The sequence below is a fragment of the Balaenoptera acutorostrata genome, chromosome 1 (assembly GCF_949987535.1).
Source record: "Balaenoptera acutorostrata chromosome 1, mBalAcu1.1, whole genome shotgun sequence".
In the NCBI taxonomy this organism is placed as follows: Eukaryota; Metazoa; Chordata; class Mammalia; order Artiodactyla; family Balaenopteridae; genus Balaenoptera; species Balaenoptera acutorostrata.
Window position 1 is genome coordinate 115251439 of NC_080064.1, and position 20566 is coordinate 115272004.

Here is a 20566-nt window from a genome sequence, read left to right on the forward strand (position 1 = left end):
CAGGGTAGGAGGGCCGACCCCAGAGAGTGGATCTGTCCCTACCCGGACTCTGCTTCCCTAGATTCCTCCGACTGCCGCGATCTCTAATACACGGGGTCGGATCCCTGCTTTCCCCGGTTCCGTTTCCAGGGTGGCTTTGGACAGCTCCTTGCGCGCCCCCTAGCCCCGCCTCTCCGTCCTGGTCTCGCTCTAGCCCAGCCCCCTCCACTCCGGTCCAGTTCGGTATCCACTCGTTTCCCTCCGCCACAGCTCCGCCCAGGTCCTTCTCCCTTCGCACAGGGTCCGCGGGGTCCGGCCCTCCAGGGCTCCAGGGCTCCCCTGCCCCTGTGACAGAGGGCTGCCCAGGCTCCGCCCTGGCCCCGCCCTTCTCGGCTGCCCTAGTTCCGCGGCTCCGCCCTCCTGGCTCCTCCCGCCCCCTGATGACTCTGTGGTGCCCCCTGTCGGCCTCGCGTGCGCTCTGTGGTTGCCCCTTGCCCTTGGGCCCGCCCACCTCGCGCGGTTGTCTTGGAGAGGGACGCTGAGGCGACGCCGCGGCAGGCGGGTCCTGCCTGTGGACGCGGAATAGAGACCCTTGATTCGGCCACCTCCAGGGCGAGCCCCACAGAATCCCGTCCTGCCTCCTTGCTCCCGTGAGTGTCCGCAGAGTCGCTGCGGACGGCACCAGCATGTCGGGCGAGGCGAGCGCACCACCGGTGGCCTCACCCAGGGCCCCGCGTCCCGGGATCCAGAAGTCATCCGGTGCAGTGACCAGGAAGGGGGACCGCGGGGCCAAGGAGAAGCCGACGACCGTCCTGCCGCCGGTGGGGGAGGAGGAACCCAAAAACCCTGGTACGCTGGTGGCGGGGTTGGGGGATCAGGCCTCTAGGCTTCGGCTCGGCGCGCTCCCACCAGCCACTCGTCGCTCGGGTTAGCCAGATTGGATGGGGCGTCTTCGTTGTGCCAGGCAATGGCGGGCGAGACACACGAGCCAGTAAATAATAACAGAATTTTTGGCGCTGAGGAGCGCTGTGTGGAAAAGGGCTCCACCAGCTGAAGTTCAGTATGTGAATGTAACTAGCTCCTGGCACACGGTAAGGGTGTTATAAGTGGTCACCGTTATGAGGTGTGCACGTGTTATTAGGCACGTTTCTTCTCTGTAGTATGGAGTCCTGCCCTGCCTATTACTGGGAGGCACAATAGAGTTGATGGTGAGAAAGTATTTTATAAACTGCAAATTCACTCGTTCACTCAACAAAAGTACATTGTGCACCCACCCAAAGCGCCCTGCTCCATCCTGGGATATGAATCACAGTTTTAGTCCCAGCACAGTTCCTGAAACTCAGGTTGGCAGATGTTTGAATTAACTTGATCTTAAAGAACCCACACTCCGGTTTGGGATGCTGACGAATACAATAAGATGTGCTAATTTGTATCAGAGAAGAAGGTCCAGGGAGTGATGGGAAGACACAGGGGCACTGCCAGGAGGTGACTTTGAGTTTAGTTTTATAGATAATCATTCATTTATTCAACAATTACTTTTTGGATGCCTGCTCTGTGGCTAGGTCCAATAGAAAGAGAACGAGATGGACACAGTCCAGCTGGAATGGAATTTACATTCTCTAGGAAAAGAAAACCATTGGAAAAGTACGCATATGAGTGTGGTTCTTTATGTTGCAAGTGATAGAACCCCAACCCAAATTAATTATCCACAAAAGGGAATTGATTGGAAGGCTTCTTGATTCAAATCTACCAGCTTTGCCTTCAAAGAGGGACAGGAACTTGCTGTCTCTGGACTCAAGGTAAAACAACGTGGGAAAAGACTCTGATTGTCAGATCTTGGTCAGGTGCCATCTCCTTGTCAGTGCTGGTGGCTGGTGGGGAGGGAGCTATGGGAGCTGGAGAAAGAGCATTTTCCAGAAGGAGAGACAAGACAGGATAGAATCTCCTACAGATATGAACCTAGTTACATTAAACACACACACACACACACACACATACATACACACACACTCACACCACTCTGGCTGCTGTGTGGAAAATGGAGTGGCAGAGGGAGAGAATGAAGGCAGGGAGCTGAGTTACGAGGTATTTCAATAGCCCAGGTGAGGGATGGTGGTAGTTGGACTCGGGTAGTGAGGGAGATGGGTTAGGCTCCTTGAAAAAGTACTTCCGAGGTAGAAAAAGAGTTGGTGAAGTAGTGGATGGGGTGGAAAGTGGGGAAGCTAGCAAGAATGATTCCCTGTTTCTGTACTGGGCACGGGGTGGGTTAAGGTGCCTTTCATGGAGACAGGCAGGCCTGAAGGAAGAGGACATAAGAGATCTCCAAGGGGTGATGTCGGCTGAGCAGCTGCACAGAAGCGTGTGGAGCGGTGAGAAGATGTCAGGGCTGGAGATGTGAATTGGGGAACTGCTGATGTTTGGGTGCATTTAAGCCCGGGAATGAAAGAGATTCCCCTGGGGAGGGGGGAGTGGAACCGGAGACAGGAAAGAGCTCAGGACCCAGCCTCAGTGATCTTAGAGGAGAAGGAGCTGGCAGGAGGAGCCAGAGGGGTCAGAGAGAAAGGGAGTGATAACAGGACAGGGCCACACAGTCACAGCGGCTTTAGCAGCCGCTATCGTGTGTTGTGGCAGGGCTCAAATGGGGTAGCGAGTGAAGGCAGTTGTAGGAACGTTGATAGATTGAGAGGACATCGCATCTGGTGGCTTCTATTTCTCAAGGAGCTACGAGGCAAGGTCATAGTGAGTGTGGGAGGGGAGGAGAGCAGGAGCAAGGCCCTTTCAGAGCTGTGCTGCCCACTAGGTCACTGCTAGCTACAGCCCGGAGGTGGAACACTTCCATCGTCCCATTACGTTCTGTCGGGCAGTGCTGGTCTAGAGCAGCGGTTCTCCTTGGACCATCTTTGGCATCATCTGTGAGCTGGTTAGAAATGCAAATTCACAGACTCTACCCAGCCTATGGAATCAGAATTTGGGGGGATGGGGCCCAGCAAACTGCTTTAACAGGCTTTCCTACTGATTCTTACAGAAAGATGTTAAAGTTTGAGAACCTCTGTTTGGGGAAAGATGGTGTGAGTGAAGCAAGGAAGGACTGAGGGGCTCTCCCAGCAGAGAGAAGAGTCCGGGAAAGCAGGCAGTGTGCAGGAGTCAGCTGTACAAGGGGCTCCCCTAGCCTCCCAGTGCCTCCTCTCATCGGCCTCATCCATTCAGCTAATGTCTCTCGGGTGTCTGTGTCCCCCCTGACGTCTGGGTGCCTGTGTCTCTCACCCTTTTGCCACGAGAACCCTCAAACCTCTCTGCATCTTGCCCCACAGTGCTGAGCACACGTCCTCCCAGTCCCCCTGCCCCCTCCGGGCAGGCTCCCTGCTGTTGGCTGCAGGAGTTCTGTCGGGGGCACAGTCCCTGCAGCACCCGCTGCCTGTGGGGCCTCCAGGCTGTCCTGCACTTGGAAGAGCAGGCTGGCACCAAGCCCACCCTTCTGCCTCCGGTTTCTCCCCTTTGCCAGGGACACCCCTTCCCGTCTCAAGGAACCCACTTCTTGTTGGGATGCCCATGCGGGTGCAGGAAAGAGCAGGGGTCTTTGGGGACTCAGGCACCTCAGGTTTGCATAGCCCTCAGGATGGGAAGTGGTGGGCATCTGTCTGAATTAATAAAACTCTTGAATGAGTTAAGATTTCCAAAGCATTTAGAACAGTGTGGGACAGGAGTAAGTGCTATATCAATGTTTGCTAAATAAATAAAAGCCTCCCACCCTGCTGGGCCTCGGTCTACCCGAGTGCGGGCGTGGGGATGGGGGTGGGAGCGGGGGGAGGTGGAGAGATCCTTCTGCTTTCCTTCCTTTGCTCACATCAGGCCTGGGCCTTCTTTCGCCGTGTGGCCCTGGGCAGTCCCCGCAAGGAAGGAACGTGGGAGGAGGCTGGGCTGGGGAGGAGGAGGCCCCCCAGGGAGCGGAGAGCGGGAGTGGAAGCGGCCTTGACCCACGGGGTGGGTGGACGAGCCGGCACATAAAAGAGGCGCCCTCATTGTCTACATTCCACGCCCTTTAGTCCCCTTCCTCCCAGGTCTTGATTTCCCACTGTTTCCTCTCAAGTGTTTTCAGTGTCGGTCTCTACAATGCATCTTACATGTTAAAAATGGCCGTGAGGTCTGCCTCGATGGAGGGGCCGCTGCCCGCCCAGAGGCCCGAAACCCCGCGCTGACGAGCGTGGGAACGCGGGGCAGTGCGCCGATCCCTGGCGGGCGGGGGCGCAGGGCTTGGTGGGACGTCCTCTGGTCTCTGCTGCCCTCTGTTGGCAGCCTTGGGCTACAGGCGGCGGGCGCGGCGCGGCGCTGCGCTTCCCCTCCCGCTCTCGTCCCCGCCCCCACAGAGGAGTACCAGGGCACCGGCGTCCTCGAGGTGGACTTCGCTGAGCTCTGCACGCGGTGGGGCTACACGGACTTCCCCAAAGTGGTCACCCGGCCCCGCCCGCACCCGACCTTCGTCCCCTCCGCCTCTACGTCGGAAAAGCCCACCGTAGGTGAGTGACAGTGGAGACCCCGGGGTGTCTGCCAGGGCTACCGCGTCCATCCCCCATGGCACGGCGGGCCAAATGGCGGGGACGCAGGGAAATGTGTGTGTGAGAGAGCGGGGTGGGTTCAAGGGGGCGGGTGGGGAGGTGGGGGCGGTCTTCCGTCGTCCTTTCCAAACCCTCGCAGATGCGGGTCTGGCGGAGTCCTCCAATCCCGCGGCTCCGTGGGAGCCGTCCCGGCCTCTCCGGCTCCCGTAGGCCGGCCGGGGCGTGGGGCCCGGGGCGGTGACTCTGCCCCCTCCCTCCTTCCCCGGCTCCTCGCACCCCTGCCTTCTAGAAGAACAGCGGCTGTCTGGGTCCTGCAGCCTCAACAGCCTGGAGAGCAAATACGAGTTCTTCCGGCCCACCATCCAGGTGGAGCTGGAGCCCGAGGACAAGTCCGTGAAGGAAATCTACATCCGCGGTGAGGTCCGCCCCCGGTCTCTCTCACCCGCCTTCCACCGCCGCACCCCTCCGGGCCTGAGGCGCCGTCCTCCTTTCCCTTCCGCAGGTTGGAAGGTTGAGGAGCGGATCCTGGGTATCTTCTCTAAGTGTCTGACCTCCCTCAGCCAGCTTCAGGCCATCAAGTGAGGGGACATGGGGTGGGGGAGGGGCAGGAGGCCAGTGTTGGAGACGGACCACCAGTGGCCTGGGAGAAAGAACTGAAGGGGCACGGAAGGCCCTGGGGACTGTGGGGAAGGTGATAAGGAGGGGTGTGGCTGGGGTGTCAGGGTGGCTGGAGAGGACAAGGTGGGAAGGAGGTGGTGCTCCAGCTGCGTTTCTGTGCTTCCCGCTATCTCCAGCTTGTGGAAGGTGGGGCTGACTGATAAGACCCTGACCACCTTTATCGCCCTCCTGCCTCTCTGCTCATCCACGCTCAGGTCAGCAGAAGGGAATAGGCAAGGGGGAGGCTACCTGGGTAGCCTGGCTGGATGGGTGGTCAGAAGTGAGCAGTTTGGGGAGGCGGGTGACAAGTTCCAGCTCCTGTGGCCTGGGCTGGCATCCCTGTGGAAAGAGGGTGCTGCTAGTGTCTGTTGGGTTTTGAAGCTCCCATCTGACAAGCAGTGGGGTCCCCTTTTCTGCCTACTCTGGTGCCTAAAGAGCCTACCTTTGGGGCCTTATCCCCTCTCCTCTCCATCAGTCCCACCACTACCCACTCTCTCCCTGGAGGTTCCTCACTGCCTGGTGTCTGACACTGTACTAGGGACTGGTTCTTACTCTACAGACACTGGCAGTCCAGTGAGGGAGGGAGAAGGGCATAGGAGTGGATACTGCAGGGCAGTGTGGGGACTGTAGTGGTGGAAGAATGGTTCATGAGAGACACGGAAGGCTGCCTGGAGGAGGTGGTGCTAAGCTGAGCCTTGAAGGAGGAATAGGAGGGGGCCAGGCAGGGAACTGGGAAAGGGCATTCTTGTATAGGAGGGAGCCAGAGCAAGGTGTGGAGTAGTATAACTACAGGGGTGGTTGCTGTATAAAGGACACAGCTGATTTGGCTGCCCTTTGCTGAAGCTCCCCCAGTGCCCTTGACTTCTCCTGCTTCACAGAGCCCACCGTCACTGGCTTGCCTCCTCACTTGTCTTCCTCCTGTAGATGGGATGGATGCTTCTTGAGGGCAGGGATTTTGTCTCCTTCAGCGGGAGGTCCTTGTGTGCTATTTGTCTTGAACACCACAAAACACATATTGTATTCTGTCGTGGGAATTAGAAACAATTTAGCCAGCAGGAGAATAACTATAGAATTCATCTTAATATGTAAAAATAAGTCAGATCAACATGATAAAAATAATTAAAAATAAATGCAATCAAGTTTAGATGCTAGATGAGCCAGGCTGAAAGGTTGGGCAAATATCATGAGAGAAACTTTTTTTTAAAATTAATTAATTAATTTATTTTTGGCTGCGTTGGGTCTTCATTGCTGCGCGCGGGCTTCTCATTGCTGTGGCTTCTCTTGTTGCAGAGCATGGGCTCTAGGCACATGGGCTCCAGTAGTTGTGACATGCGGGCTCAGTAGTTGCGGCACACGGGCTTAGTTGCTCCGTGGCATGTGGGACCTTCCCGGACCAGGGCTTGAACCCATGTCCCTTGCACTGGCAGGCAGATTCTTAACCACTGTGCCACCAGGGAAGTCCCGAGAGAAACTTTTTTTAATAGAGAATTTTCCAGCCATTAGTTTCATTTTTTCTTGTGACTTGGAAAAACACCTCCATTTTCTCAGTACTGTTGGAGAAGCCACTGCCTTGTGGAGGGGTCATGTATTGGGTACCTATTGCTGTGTAACAAGTTACTTCAAAACGTAGTGGCTTAAAACAACAAACATTTATTATCTCACGGTTTCTGTGAGATAAAGCCAGGTGTAGGTTAGCTGGCACCTCTGGCTCAGCGTCTCGGTGAGGTTGCAGTAAGGCTGTTGGCTGGGGCTGCAGTCATCTTGACTGGGGCTGGAGCATCTGCCGCCAGGCTCACTTATGTGCCAGCTGATTGGCCACAGTGCCTCCACTCGGGAGCCTTTCCACAGGTCATCTGGGTGTCCTCAGCACTTGGCAGCTGGTGCCAGAGAGCACCCGGGTTGGAAGCCACAGCCTTTTTGTAACCTAAACTTCGAAGTGACAGCCCATGGCTTTTGCCATATGCCATTCATTAGAAGTGAGTCACTAGGGCTTCCCTGGTGGCGCAGTGGTTGAGAATCTGCCTGCTAATGCAGGAAACACGGGTTCGAGCCCTGGTCTGGGAAGATTCCACATGCCGCGGAGCAACTGGGCCCGTGAGCCACAATTACTGAGCCTGCGCGTCTGGAGCCTGTGCTCCGCAACAAGAGAGGCCACAATAGTGAGAGGCCCGCGCACCGCGATGAAGAGTGGCCCCCACTTGCCACAACTGGAGAAAGCCATAGCACAAAAACGAAGACCCAACATAGCAATCAATCAGTCAATAAAGAAATCTTAAAAAAAAAAAAAAAAAAAAAAAGTTGAAAAAAAAAAAAAAAAAAAAAAAAAAAGAAGTGAGTCACTAGGTCCAGCCACACTCAAGGGGAGAGGATTACACTGGGGCACGGATACCAGGAAGTGGGGATCACTGGGGTCATCTTAGAGGCCCCCTTACCACAGCTCACTAACTCTGGGGAGTAACCCCTTCACATGGTACACTTCTGGATTTCTAGTCTGGAGAACTGTCACATATAATTTCCTGTATCAAGGAGTTGGGCCGGGGGGTGCATCCTTTGCCTCTGTTTCCAAGCTGCTTCCCAGAGCCCCACCCTTCCTCTTTGTCCCCTTCCCTCATCTGGCCTCAGTGGTGCCTCCTGGGTCTCAGATCTCCCCCACCCTCAGGAAGGTGTCTCTGGAGGGGAACCCGCTGCCGGAGCAGTCCTATCACAAGCTCATGGCAGTGAACAGCACGTGAGACTCCTTTCCCTCACCCCCTTTCTCCGGGCCTGCCCCCCATTCCAAGTCACCCTTAGTTCCCACGCTTCCTTGCCCCTCCAGCACCTCCCCAAGGACCCTCAATTCCTGCCTCTCCACCCTCAGACCGAATGGCCCTCCTCATGCCCCCGTTTTCCGAGGTTCCGGGGAACGCCCAGGACCCCGTGTTTCCTGTGACCCGCGTTCTCCCTCCTGCTGCCCAGGATCGCGCACTTGTCTCTGAGGAACAACAACATCGACGACCACGGGGCGCAGCTCCTAGGCCAGGCTCTGTCCACGCTGCACAGCTGCAACCGGACCCTGGTCTCCCTCAACCTGGGCTTCAACCACATCGGTGACGAGGGCGCGGGCTACATCGCGGACGTGCGTGCGAGGCCGGCAGGGGCCCACGCTCGAGCTGTGGCGGCCCGGGGCCAGCCGGCTCACTGCCCCTCCCTGCCCCCGCAGGGCCTCCGGTTCAATCGCTCACTGCTCTGGCTGTCCCTGGCCCACAACCGCATCCAGGACAAGGGCGCCCTGAAGCTGGCCGAGGTGGGTGTGCGGGCTGGGCGGGGCCGGGGAGCCACCCCCACATCCTCCCGCTCCCCGGGCGGCTGAGCGCGAGGTGCCGCCCCGCCCCAGGTCCTGCGCCCCTTCGAGCTGACGCACACCGAGGTGGTGGAGCGCCGGCGCCTCCTGCTGGAGAAAGGTTCGCAGGAGCGCTCGCGATCGGTGAGGAGCGCTCGGAGCCTGAGACCCGAGCCCCTGGAACCGCTTCCCAGGTCGGCTGCTTTTCAGCCAGCTGGCCGAGTCTTAACCCATCCTCTCTCCCTGTGTCGTGACCGTTTCTCTCTCCGACCTCTGCACAGATCTAACAAACGTTTGGGTTCTTACTGCAGAACCACTCCGCGGGCGGTAGAGTGTATTGGTTAAGAGAAAGGACTAGATTTATACCGCAGGGACTTGGAATCTGGCTCTTCCACAAAACAGCTTGGGACCTTGGGCGTGTGACTTAACCTCTCGGGCCTCAGTTTCCTCATCTGTAAAATGGGGATAACTGTACCTAGCTCATAGGATTGTTGACAGGATTAAATGAGTTAATTCATCTAATGCACTTGGAACAGTGCCTGGCACTTAGTTAAAAAAATGTCAGCTACTATTTTCTCCCTCAGTATGAGTCTGAATGCCACCTTCCCCCACCCCCAGCTCATCCCTGGGTCCCTCTGCCATTTCTTCCCAACAGCACCTGCCCCAGAAGGGTCCCAAACAAATTATGTTAGCATTTAGGCAGGGAGATTGGGGTAGGGGTGCTGCCAGTCCGACTGCCACCCAGGCATGAGGCTTCCCCTCACCCCTCACTGGGGAAGGGGCGCCGGATTCTTTCTCCTCCATCCCCTCCCATTTGTGAGCACAGCCTTCCACCTCTCGACATGGGGACTCCAAAACAGAGCGTGAGAAGAATCAGCTGATGGGGGTCAGCAGTTTTGCAATGGTGGAGAAAGACAAGACGCAGACAACGAAGACCCCTAAGGGTCTGGGCAAGAAAAAGGAAAAGTCCGGGGTAGGTGTGCTGTGGGCAGCGGAGCCCTGGGCGCTGGAGGAACAGGGGAGGAAGCTTCCTTGATTTGCGGGTGGGGCGGAGGGAGGAAGCCCTTTGAAAGTCCACCTCTGATCCCTCCCACACCTGCTCCCCATCTGCCAGGGAGGTAGGACTCTCATCTCTCTTCTTACGTCCTCCACAGGAAGTGGTGAAGAAAGAGGAGAAGTCAGGGTCTGGGCAGTTACCCACACAAGGAACCCCTAAGAAAGAAGACTCCACAAAGGCAGGCAAGGGGAGTAAGTGCTAGCACCCCTCTGCGGCGCCCACTTGGTGTGGAGGAAGGAGGAGCACGGGGCGGGATGCGGGAGGCCTGCACTGAGCTAGTCTTCTCACCATGATGTCGGAAGCCCCAGCCGGCCCCATCCACGGCACTCCACACCGTTTCTCCTGGGCTGGACCCCTGTGGTCCTGCCCTCAGAGAAGAAACCCGCCTACCTAGCTGGGGGTGCCTCCTCCAGCTCTATTTCTGTTGTACCCAAACCCAAAGTTTGAGGAGTCCCCTTCCTCGCCCCAGTCCATTCTCTTTGGGGAAACTGAGTGGTATCAGAGGTCTGCACTGTGCATTCTGGCTCCTCTTCCCACTCCAGAGGTAACCATCCCTGAGCAGAAGCTAAGCAAGGGAAAAGGGACCAAGACTGGGAGCAAAGAGAAGCGCAGCATCCTCCTGGAGTCGGAGGTAGGCTGCAGGAGAAGCGGGGTGGGGGACAAGTCCCTGGGGTCCAGTCCCCCAGCCTTCCTGGGATGGAGTCTCCAGCCCTGTCCTGTGGCAGCAGCCACTTCAACTCACATTGTGTCCTCAGTCCTGCCCCACTCCCTGATCCAACCTGGGCTTGCAGCGGGTAACAGAGCTCAGTGCCCTCTCCCCTTCTACCTTTACTTGCTTATTAGGAGCCCACTCTTTTGATCCTCTGCCTCAACTCAGTCTGCTTCCCAAAAGGCCATTTGTTCCTCACCACCACGCCCACGGTTGCTTGTACAGTTGCACAGGGAACAAAGGACATTCTCCTTTGCCCCTGCCAGCAGATCCCCAGGAGGGCAGGGTGTTTTCCTAGTCGTGGTACTACCCCCACCCTGTGCACAGCTACTTGAGACCCTCTCTCCTTTGCCCCTGGAGCCTCCCTTTTCTATTTTTTTTTTTTAATAGTAATCTTTTATTTATTTATTTATTATATTTATTTTTGGCTGTGTTGGGTCTTCGTTTCTGTGCGAGGGCTTCCTCTAGTTGCGGCAAGTGGGGGCCACTCTTCATCGCGGTGCACGGGCCTCTTCACTATCGCGGCCTCTCTTGTTGCGGAGCACAGGCTCCAGATGCGCAGGCTCAGTAGTTGTGGCTCACGGGCCTAGTTGCTCCGTGGCATGTGGGATCTTCCCAGACCAGGGCTCGAACCCGTGTCCCCTGCATTAGCAGGCAGATTCTAAACCACTGCGCCATCAGGGAAGCCCCTCCCTTTTCTGTTTAAACTTGGACCAACTTGTTCCTTGCTTTGGAAACCTTCCTGGACTGCTGACTCCGTAGCTCCCACCCCTCCGCAGTGGAGTCAGCTAACCCTAACCCTAACCCTAACCCTAACCCGAGGGCTATCTGTCCTTACACAGGCGTACCTTGTTGTATTGTGCTTTGCAGATTTTTTTCTTTTTCTTTTTTATAACTGAAGGTTTGTGGCAACCCTGTGTCGAGCAAGTCCGTTGGTGCCATTTGTTTTCCAACAGCATTTGCTCACTTTGTGTCTCTGGGTCACATTTTGATAATTCTCTCAATATTTCAAGCTTTTTCATTATTATTATATTTGTCATGGTGATCTGTGATCAGTGATCTTTGATGTTACTACTATGATTCCCCGAAGGCTCAGATGATGGTTAGCATTTTTTTTAGCAGTTAAGTATTTTAAAATTGAGGTATATACACTGTTTCTTTAGACATAATGCTATTGCACACTTAGACTGCAGTATAGTGTAAACATAACTTTTACACGTACTGGGAAACCAAAAGAATTTGTGTGACTCGCTTTATTGCGGCTGTCTGGTGTGAGAGGACCAGAACCCACAATATCTCTGAGGTATGCCTGTGTTCTGTCATCAAAAGACCTCCCCACCTTGGCAGGGAACAGCGACTCCACTTTTAGGAGTCTACTCTGGCACCCAGGACAAGATCTTACAAAAGAGGAAAGTCGGGTGGAGAAAGCGGGCGAAGGTTGCCTCTCAGTGCATTTTCTGTCCCTGCCCCAGGCTTGATCCAGGCTGCTGTTTCTTCCCAGGACTGTTGCATTTTCCTCTCATCCTGCCTTTAGTGTCATCTCCCTCCAGTCCATCGCCCTCATTGCTCTCCCTGTTAGGAATTACTTAGTGAACTCCAACTTAGGGAATGCGAACACACTATTTCATGCCTTTGCACCTGCTGCCACTTCCCCCCTGATCTTCATCTGATAGGGACCACATACTATTCAGACGTCAGCTCACAGGCCACCTCCTCCAGGACACCTGCCGAGACTGGCTAGCTGTGCCTCCTCCGTGCCCCCCCCCCCCCCCCGAGAGGGTATGGGCTTATTTATCTTTGTCTCCCCAGCACCTGGGACAAAACCTGGACTGTAGCCGGCCCTCAAAATATGTATGTTGAATGAATGAATGAATGAATGGCCTGTTGACCAGCTCCCCTCTCCTCTGCTGCAATCAGTATTCTGCCTTAGCAGCTGGTTGGGGAAACTAGTGAGATGGTCAACCCTCTCCTGGAGCCCGTGGAGCACCGAGATGGGAAAGTTTTCATGCCTGGGAACAAGGTCCTTTTGCATCTCAACCTTCTCCGTACGTTTGCCAACCCCCCCACGCCCCGCCTTCCTGGCACGAGGCTAGCTGGGCCCCATGCGGTCACAAGGGTGCCCCCGCCCCGGCTCCGCGGAGCGGAACCTGGTTCCCCAGTGGTTGGGCATCATGATGGTGAAGGCCCTCTGGCACGGGCCTTTGGGGTGGGGGTGAGGGAGGTCAGACAAAGGAGGCGTCAGAGAAGTAGGGTTGGAGTGAAATTAGTCCTAGGTAAGTGAGCTGGGGAGCTGGGGGAGCAGGGGGTTAGTTTTGGAGTAAGAGGGTCGCAGAGGGTGTCCCGTGAGGGTGTAGGCAAGAAGGAGGTTGGCAGTGTCGGAGGCCACGTCTTCTGCTCCTTCCACCAGGAAACCGCATCACGGAGGTGGGGCTAGAGGCCTTCCTCACCACAGTGCAGTACCAGGCACAGTTCTCCAAGTCCAAGAGTGCGTCCAAGGGCCCCGTGGGGCTGCTGTGGCTGTCCCTGGCGGTGAGTCCCCAGGGACTGCAGCTGCTGCAGGCAGCTTGTCTCCCCATTTCCAAGACAGGCCTGTAGTTTCCCTCATTCTTTTTATCACAACCCAGCCTTCATCTCTCTCGCTGAGATAGGCAGTCACACTCCTTTGCCTTTTCTCCATGTCCCCCAGCCCCTAACCCACCCTGTCTCAGGAAATGTTTTTCTCCCAGGTGATTAATCTTCATTGCTTTTGTTAGCTGTCAGCCTTCCTTTTCTTCCTTCAGAAAAACTGCTTCTCCCCACAATGTCCTGCGTACACCACGATCCAAGAGCTGATGCTGCCAAGGGACCCTGTCAGTAAAGTCAAGCACAAAGAGGCGGCGGCTGTGGCTTCCTCCACCTAGTCCCCTCCCACCTTCTTCCCAGAGATTCTGGGCCACGGAAGCATCTCCTTTCCACGTGTGGGTTGGACCTCCCAGGGGAGAGCTCAGATCATTAACAAAGTCTATTGCTGTACTTTTTTCCTTGAGGCTGTCTGAAAACTTTGTCCCAGAACTACTGGGAATATTTGGACTTTGCGCCTGTTAACAGCGCGTTAACATGGCCAGAAATGGCCGAGTGGCTTTATGGTTCTGCTGGGGGTGATCTCAGCCCCTCTGGTGGTGGCCGACCAGGGGTGTTGCTCTCCTGCCTCCTCAGGACCTAGTTCTTGCTTGCCCAGACCAGAGTCACTACCCGTACCACCCGTCCCCGTTCCCTGGAGGACAGGTGATACACGAGGGTTTGCAGTGCCTCTGGTCTCAGAGGCAGAAGGGAAAGACTTCGCATAGTAACCAACACGCACAAGCTGAGCGAAGAGCGGGTGGGGCAGAGGGATGGAGCACGGGCTCCACCATGCCACCCTCCTGGGTCCCTTCCCCCTTCTGCTGCTCCAACTGGCCCATGTGTCTGGACTGGTTTGGAGGAGAGGCAAGGGCTCAGCTTATGAAAACGTAGAGTTGTCAGGCTGCTTTAGAGAGGGTGCTGAGTCTCCTGTCATCTACGTAGCAAAGTCCAAGCACTAAACACGAACCCTAATGACACTGCCTGCTGCTGTCAGCTGCCTGAAACCAGAGCCACCCAGACAGTGCGGGGGCCAGAGGAGTCAGGAGAGCTGGGGGCCCCGACTCTTCACCCCTCAGTGCTGCCTCCGCTAAGATGACCCGACCGTGCCCCAAGAGCCCAGGGCCGGCTTCTGGGGAGTTGACATCCACTCTTCGGGGAGCGTCCCTTCTTCACCTCTGGTCACATCCTCTCAGCCCCCACACCACTTTCTGTTGCCTGGACAGAGCCCTGCTCTCCCCGCCAGCACTGCCTCTCTGCGAGGCTCCGTGGCCCTCACGGTCCTCTCTTTGCCTCTGACCACCTGCGCTGCTGCTCAGCCTCTTGGCGGCTGGCTGAGCTTCTGCGGGGAGGAGCTCTTTGAATCCCCAACGCTGAGCGCGTAGCAGGTGCTCTCCAGTAACTGCTAGCCTCTTGTTACCCTTGCCCAAGGCCTTCTGAAGCTTCAGTGGGTCCGTACAGTTCTTGTCCTCACCCCTACCCTTCATCAAGAACGGATCGTGTATTAATCCTGATGCCCAACTAGACTGTAAGCTCCCAAGGTCAGCACCTAGCGTCATGTTGGGTTTAGGAGGGAAGCATTAGTTAGGGGGGAAAGAGAATTCGTCGCTTAGTCCCACAGTGACGGCAAAAGAGGCAGTTTGAGTGGTTACAGTCCTGGGGGTGTGGCCACGCCTGATGAGCTGCTTCCAGCGGGTGTTGGAGCCTGTGGGAGGGCACAGAGGGCCAATGACAGCACCTGGCCAGGCCTCTGACATGACCCTCCCCTGTGTATTGCCTTCGAAGTCCTGAAGCTCACTGAGGGCAGCTCATGAGGGCTCTTGATTCTGGGGCCACTGCGTGCGTGTGTGTGTGCGTGTGTGTGTGCGCGCGTCGTCTTTCCGTGTTCTGGCCATGGGGGCTGTATCGCTTAGTCTGAAGTTCAGTGAAGTGCACATCTGCAACTTCGGGAGAGAATATGGCAAGGCCTGGGTCTGGGGCTGCCTTCTGTTCCCTCTATTCAATTCCAATCAGTCTCAGAGGGAACAACCACAGTATCTTTGATCACAGCAGTTCCAAGAATCACACACACACCACCACAGTTGAAGAATATTTAACTTTTCTTAAAAAAAAATCTTAACCATGAAAGGAAGAAAATAAAAGAGTATACATTATTTTAACAGCAAAACAGTCATTTCCATATCTGTATTTTATATATATTATATATATTTATATATATATATGTATATATACACCTAGCACAGTGTGTATATTCTATTAGTCTGTGGGGAGTGGAGTGGATGTGGTAATAGGGGCCAAGGCTGTGGTGGCCCCTGGGGATGGTCCTAGGTTGTTAGTTTAGGGACTCCAGCATTCAAACCCCTACCCCCACCTCCCCGGGGCCCAGTTTTCAGCTCTGTACCTGATACACTGGTTTTCTATAGGGAGAGGGTGGGGAAGGGTGGACACAGGTGGGGTAAGAAGTTCCCCTGAAGATGAGAATTCCTAGGAGGGAGGGAGTAGCCCAGCACCGAGCTGCAGAGGCTAGGCTCTCCGGCCAGGTGGGCCAGAAGCTGGAGGCCTTCTTGCCTACGGGGGGCCGGGGCGCTCAGGGCTGGCTCCACCTTTGGGCCCTGATCCTGGAGCTGGGCTGCTAACAAAGAAATACAAGTGAACCTCCTCTTCCCTTAGCAGTCCCTCTGGAACTGCCTTCGGCACGCCAGGATCAGAAACAAAAAAGGTCGAAGTTATTTACAATAGCAAAGATGCACATACAATACATACATATTTATAGGAAACCAAAGTGACAAAGAGAGGAGAGGTGGAGACACCCACCCCAGCCTGGGGGTCCTGTGGAGAAGGGAGGGGAGGAAGAAAGTGCATTTACACTGGAGCTGCCTCCTTTCACCCGCACTGGCTTGTCTGAGGGCACCCACACATACAGGCGCGCACACGTACGTGGGACGAGGGGGGCCTTTCAGATGCAGTCAGCATGCTTAGGAGACACAAGGCCTTGAAGGGCTGGGCTGAAGGGAGGGGAAAAGACACTGAAACTTGACTCCAATCTGAGCAGACCAAGCAACATGCGCATCTCCCCCCGGGTCTTGGCTGGAGCCTCTCTTCAACCGCCTGCCTCCACCGCGGGGAGGAGGTTTGGGGTCTCCCCACCCTGTGCCCTGCCTCAGGCCGGTCCCTAGAGGAGGAGTGGGGATGCGGAGGATTCGGTGGTTTGGGCAGCTACAGTCCTGGGGGTGTGGCTGTGTCCGCCGGGCCGTCTTCCAGCGGCGTGTTGGCACCTGCAGGGATGTGGGGACGGCGGTGAGGAGCTGGCCTCTGAGATGACCCTCCCGCTGTGTTCCGCCTGCAAAGTCCTCAGGCTTGTGACAGCAGCTCTTTAGTGCCATCCTTCTGTGACAAGGCATTCTCCTCCTCCAGAAACCCTGGAGTTTCCTGTGCGACCCGGAAAGGGCTGCCTACTGAACCCCACTTCTGTTCTGTTGGCCCCCAAAGCCCACGGGTAGGTATGGGTCTGTCTTCCTGAGCTGAAACACAGCCGTGGCCCTGGCCCATGCAATCTGCTTCTGAACCACTTATTAAGAACAGGTTTCAGATGGGAGACGAGGCTCCCCCTGGTTTGTTACCTCCATAACCCAAGGGAAAAGAGGGTTCAGTTATAAGTTTCCCAGTTTTAGGGGAGCTTCTGTGGGCCTTCCCTAAGATGACCTCTTTCTGAAGCTGAGGGAATGAATGAATGAACTGTACTCAGGGGGAGACGAGGCCCCTTCTCAGAACTCCCTTCCGTGTCCTCACACTGCACGGCAGTGCTTCCTCAGGAGCCGGAGGCCTTCTCCCTGCACACCCCGCCCCGACCCCGGGGGACTTCACTCACCGTCCTCAGGGCAGGGCCCCAGTTCGCGGCTGTCCCTGGAGTCGGAGGCCAGGTGCTCCTTGGCTGGAGGGGACAGGGAGCTGTCTACCCATCTAGCTGCCTCTGTGTGGAAGCCGCCCACGGGCGTGGTGCCACCAGACGACTCTCCCCCGAGGGACCTGAGCAGCTCTTTGTGGGCCAGCTCCACGTCCTGGAAGAGTTGTAGAGGGACATCTGCTCTCAAGCCCCTCTGTTCATGAGCCCCTGGGGAAGGGGCAATGCCCTCTTATCCGTGGGGTCCAGGGGATGGGTTGTGCTTGAGGGCGGCTGGGTGGGCTGAGGGTAGAGCCCAGGCCGGGATCTCGGGCTCCCATGGAGACACACTGTGTAGCTCACTCGCGTGGGTGATGGGTCTCGGCGCAATGGACGGAGGCCTCCAGGGCCCCAGGCCCTTACCTTGAGCCTGTTGAGCTTGACGGTGAGCTGCTCGATGGTACGGAAGATCACGCCCACGTCCCTGAGGGCCAGGCTGGGGGGAGAGCGGCCCGGGCGCCTTTGATCTCCATTGCCTTCCCGAAGCGCGGGCGGAGGTTCCGTCTGCGAGGCAGGGAGGCCATCGGGCTGGGAGGGGCTCACGCGTGCCCCTGAGGGGTCAGTGCTTGAGTCCAGGGGTCCTGCCGGCATGCTCACGTAAAAGCAGTTCCCTGTCCCCAGCAAGACAAAGAGATTAGGAGGCAAACAGGGAGGAAGTCTAAGCCATCTTCCCCTCCCCTGGTGTTCCCCAGGCCGGCTGACGGGGCCAGGGAAGACATCCTGCAGGCGAGCTTGGAGTAGGCTGGCCTCGGACTGCCTACCAGTCTCCCAAAAGCCCTTCCCCTCCAGACAGCCTTCGAGATGGCGACTTTGCTCAGCTTGGCCCAGAGCAGGGGCGATGCTTAGTGGTGGAAGTTAAGGGAGAAGGGGCAGGGTGGTTGTGTTTCTTCTGGGAAACGGGAGTGGCTCCCACTCCCTGAAGGAAGGGTAAAGAGGGCGTGGGCTGGTTTTAGGCACTTTTGAAAAAGAGCGGGCGGTAGCCTCCTTCACTCTGCCCCATCTCAGGCTCTGCTGCTAAACTTCCGACACGGTGCCCTGACCCAACTGCCATCTACTTCACGATCCTCGAGGTACCTCAACCCATCAGAGGGGGTCGGGGACAGATAGAGAAGGACGTAAGGCTTACTGACAGGGCAGTAAGCATAGGTAAGTGCCCAGGAGCCTGGAAGGCCACGTAAGCCCTTTTCCACAGTGACACTGGATGGTGACTAGTGTCGGGGAGAGGTGGCTCAGTATGTCAGGCTAAGGACACTGGGCCAGGCTTCCCCGCCCCCTTGCGTGACTAAGCAGAGCTGCTTAACCCTACTGCTTTGAATGGGGCCTGTGCAGCTCTCGGCGAGGGGCTGGCACAAGGTCTATTCTCCCGTCTTCAGGCCCACGTCCTACTCCTCACCCATTGCAGACAGTTCAGGGAGTATGTACGGAGGCGTGTGGCCACGTGACTGCAGGCAAGGGTCTAACACCTGAAGCCCAGTTCTGCCCGTGGACCCGCATTCTAGCCCTGGCCTGTCTCTGGCTCCGAGGAGAAGTTCATTACCCGTAGCCTTTGCTCCGCCTTCCACTTCGGGTGGCTCAGGCTCTGACTGGCCACTCTCTGGTAGCGCAGGGACAACTTTGCTGCCTGCCACCTCAGCTGCACCGACACCACCACCAGGGAGAGTAGAGACTGAGAGAGAAGGAGAGGGAAGGGAGAGAGAGTAGGAAGGAGAGGGAGAAGGAAGGGGGGAGGGAGTGGGGGTGGAGAAAAAGGGAAGAACAAAGTGAACACAAGATCACACATGATTATACCCCAGGGAGCTAGAGAGAGCCGCTCCACCAATTCACCAGAGGAGAGAGCAGGGAGGTCAGGTCCCAGAAACCCAGGAGAGAGCACACACCTTGGGCAGATGGAAAGAAAAATGCTCCTGGAAAAGGAGGCAGAGCTGGGCACTAGGGGAGGAAAGGAGACCCCGTAGCACTAACATGGGACCCCCCCCCCACAACTTCAACCCCTCGAGGGCATCCCGCGCTTCGGTTCATCTTTCCTGCTGCACTCCTCAGACCAGGCTGCCCTCTCTTCAGCTTACTCTTCCCTCCCTCCCCCAAGCTCTGGCCAGACAAACCTGCCCTGAGCCTCCATCCCAGCCAGTCTTGGCTTTTCATGTCTTACTGTCCACGGCATTCCACATTTTCATGTCTTACTGTCCACGGCATTCCACAAGCAGCTGGGCGCCCTCCCTACGTCCCTGCTCATTCACCACAGCTCCACACCCTCCACACGTCTCCCCAGCCTTGTCCTCAGCCCCTAGTCTTGGCTCCACATCTAGTCCCGCTGCCACCTCCATCCTACACGCCAATTCCTTCACCGCTATCTGGAGTGACCGGCTGCAAGCACCTGCCCTTGTCTTTCTGGGAATGAGGCTCCTGAGAAGAGCCCCACTTTTCCTTAGAACTGGAAGAGCAGTGAAAAACGCTAGCAGAAACTTTTATTGACAGTTGATTTGTGCCAAGCAGTAGTAATATACTTATATTGTAGAATGAAGTCCAGAGGTGATTCAGATTTTTGCCTAAGGTCACACGGGTACTAGGTGACGGAGCTAGGACTTTGCACCTCAGCTGTCCAACCCCAAAGCCTCTGCATGATAGCAACATGTCTCCTTCCCCCAGGATCTGGGCAAGCCTCTGCACATATGGTTTGCAGGATAGAGGCGGGCAAGGAAGCAGCCATCTGGAAGACTCAGCACTACCCTAGCAAAATTGGGCATGTGTCTCCCCAGTGGCCACCCCAATTTATTTTACCTTTTCTCACAACTTTGTAACTTCCTGTTGCCTCTGTGCTCGAAGCTTCTTCCTCTGGATTCCTGTCCAGCTCAGGAGAGTCCCAGATCCCAGAATTTCTGGTCCTTGGGGGCAGGTGTTCCAGAGAACAGACAGCCACGTCCTCCTGCTGGCCCCGCTCTGGCCCTGAGAGCCGGGCACTGTCCCCTTCACCCCCAGTGGGAGCTCGCCCTGGGGAGCCTGGGTCCCAGGGGTGAGAAGTGATGCTGATGACGGAAGGTGTAGGCGTCAAGTCGTCCTCGGGCTCCCCGGAAGCCTGTGGGTCCACGGGGTGACCTGGCAGCAGGCTCCACAGGATCAGGTGCCGCAGGTTCTCCACTGGAGGGGAAACAGCGCGATGGCTTCCTGGAAACAGGACTACACGCCTCGCCAGTCGGGGGAGGGTGCAGAGGTGGCAGGAGGGCCACTGCTCCCCTCTCCCACAGCCATCTTGGTGAAACTGCTTCAGTCACAGGGTGGAGCTGGGGGACTCTGGCCAACCAGCTGGGTGGGGGGGGGACAGAAATGACAATTGTCTCTCTGCATCCATCTCTCCTCAAACACAACAGGGAGAGCCTTCGAGCAGGTAAGACAGTGGGGTGTCTGCCATGGCGTTCACAATGGTCATGCTACTGGGGCACTGGGGGCTGACGGTTGGGGCCATGAGGCACTCACCGTCCTCCAGGGCTGCATCGGCAAGTCCTTCCATGAACAGAGGGCCTGGGAGGGGCAGGAGGATGGGGTCCCTTGTCCTGCTGCCCCTGTTCTCTCCATCCAGGGAGGCAGAAGGGTGAGGCAGGGTACCCAGCTCCTCTTCTTCTATGCTGCCCTCTGGCTCAGGGCCCTCTAGCAGGACCGGGTGCTTCCCTTTGACCCTCTGCTGGGGCCCAGTGCCTGTTTTGGATGGGAGGACAGTGTAAGACAGGGAAAGAGGGAAGGCACGTATGGGTTGATCCCA

The 20566-nt window shown here is 56.6% G+C and overlaps 2 protein-coding genes across 10 annotated transcripts in view; one reads left to right on the plus strand and one right to left on the minus strand.

Moving 5' to 3' along the window:
• Positions 1–569: 569 nt before the first annotated feature.
• On the plus strand, positions 570–13291 carry LRRC71 (leucine rich repeat containing 71). 2 transcript variants are annotated; one of them, XM_007171830.2, is made up of 16 exons: positions 570–828; positions 4344–4493; positions 4822–4947; positions 5035–5110; positions 5327–5404; positions 7849–7917; positions 8145–8304; positions 8389–8472; positions 8563–8652; positions 9335–9481; positions 9663–9756; positions 10108–10196; positions 12084–12125; positions 12208–12319; positions 12682–12803; positions 13055–13291. In XM_007171830.2, the coding sequence occupies exons 1-16, from the start codon at positions 666–668 to the stop codon at positions 13172–13174; spliced, it is 1722 nt and encodes a 573-aa protein (XP_007171892.2). In that variant the 5' UTR covers positions 570–665; the 3' UTR covers positions 13175–13291. The 2 variants fall into 2 exon arrangements, with proteins under 2 accessions (XP_007171892.2, XP_007171893.2); XM_007171831.2 differs by lacking the exon at positions 12084–12125.
• A 1522-nt stretch (positions 13292–14813) lies between these two features.
• ARHGEF11 (Rho guanine nucleotide exchange factor 11) overlaps positions 14814–20566 on the minus strand; it is a 114850-nt gene continuing 109097 nt past the window's right edge. For 7 of the 8 annotated variants that reach the window (XM_007171835.2, XM_007171834.2, XM_007171836.2 and 4 more), the window contains 6 exons: positions 20284–20502; positions 19591–19947; positions 18350–18478; positions 17176–17423; positions 16741–16930; positions 14815–16147 (listed from right to left, as the gene is read on the minus strand). In XM_007171835.2, the coding sequence (XP_007171897.2) occupies positions 16089–16147; positions 16741–16930; positions 17176–17423; positions 18350–18478; positions 19591–19947; positions 20284–20502 (1202 nt within the window). In that variant the 3' untranslated portion in view covers positions 14815–16088. Of the gene's footprint in view, positions 16148–16740; positions 16931–17175; positions 17424–18349; positions 18479–19590; positions 19948–20283; positions 20503–20566 lie in introns of all 8 variants that reach the window. The other variant, XM_007171833.2, reaches the window with a different exon arrangement.

Excerpts from the sequence above, each read along its gene's own strand:
- LRRC71 (XM_007171830.2), top strand. The coding sequence starts at position 666 with ATGTCGGGCGAGGCGAGCGCACCACCGGTGGCCTCACCCAGGGCCCCG. Across the intron at positions 7,918-8,144 it reads CTCATGGCAGTGAACAGCAC|GATCGCGCACTTGTCTCTGA; the intron begins GTGAGACTCCTT and ends CCTGCTGCCCAG. Across the intron at positions 12,126-12,207 it reads GTAGCCGGCCCTCAAAATAT|CTGGTTGGGGAAACTAGTGA; the intron begins GTATGTTGAATG and ends CTGCCTTAGCAG.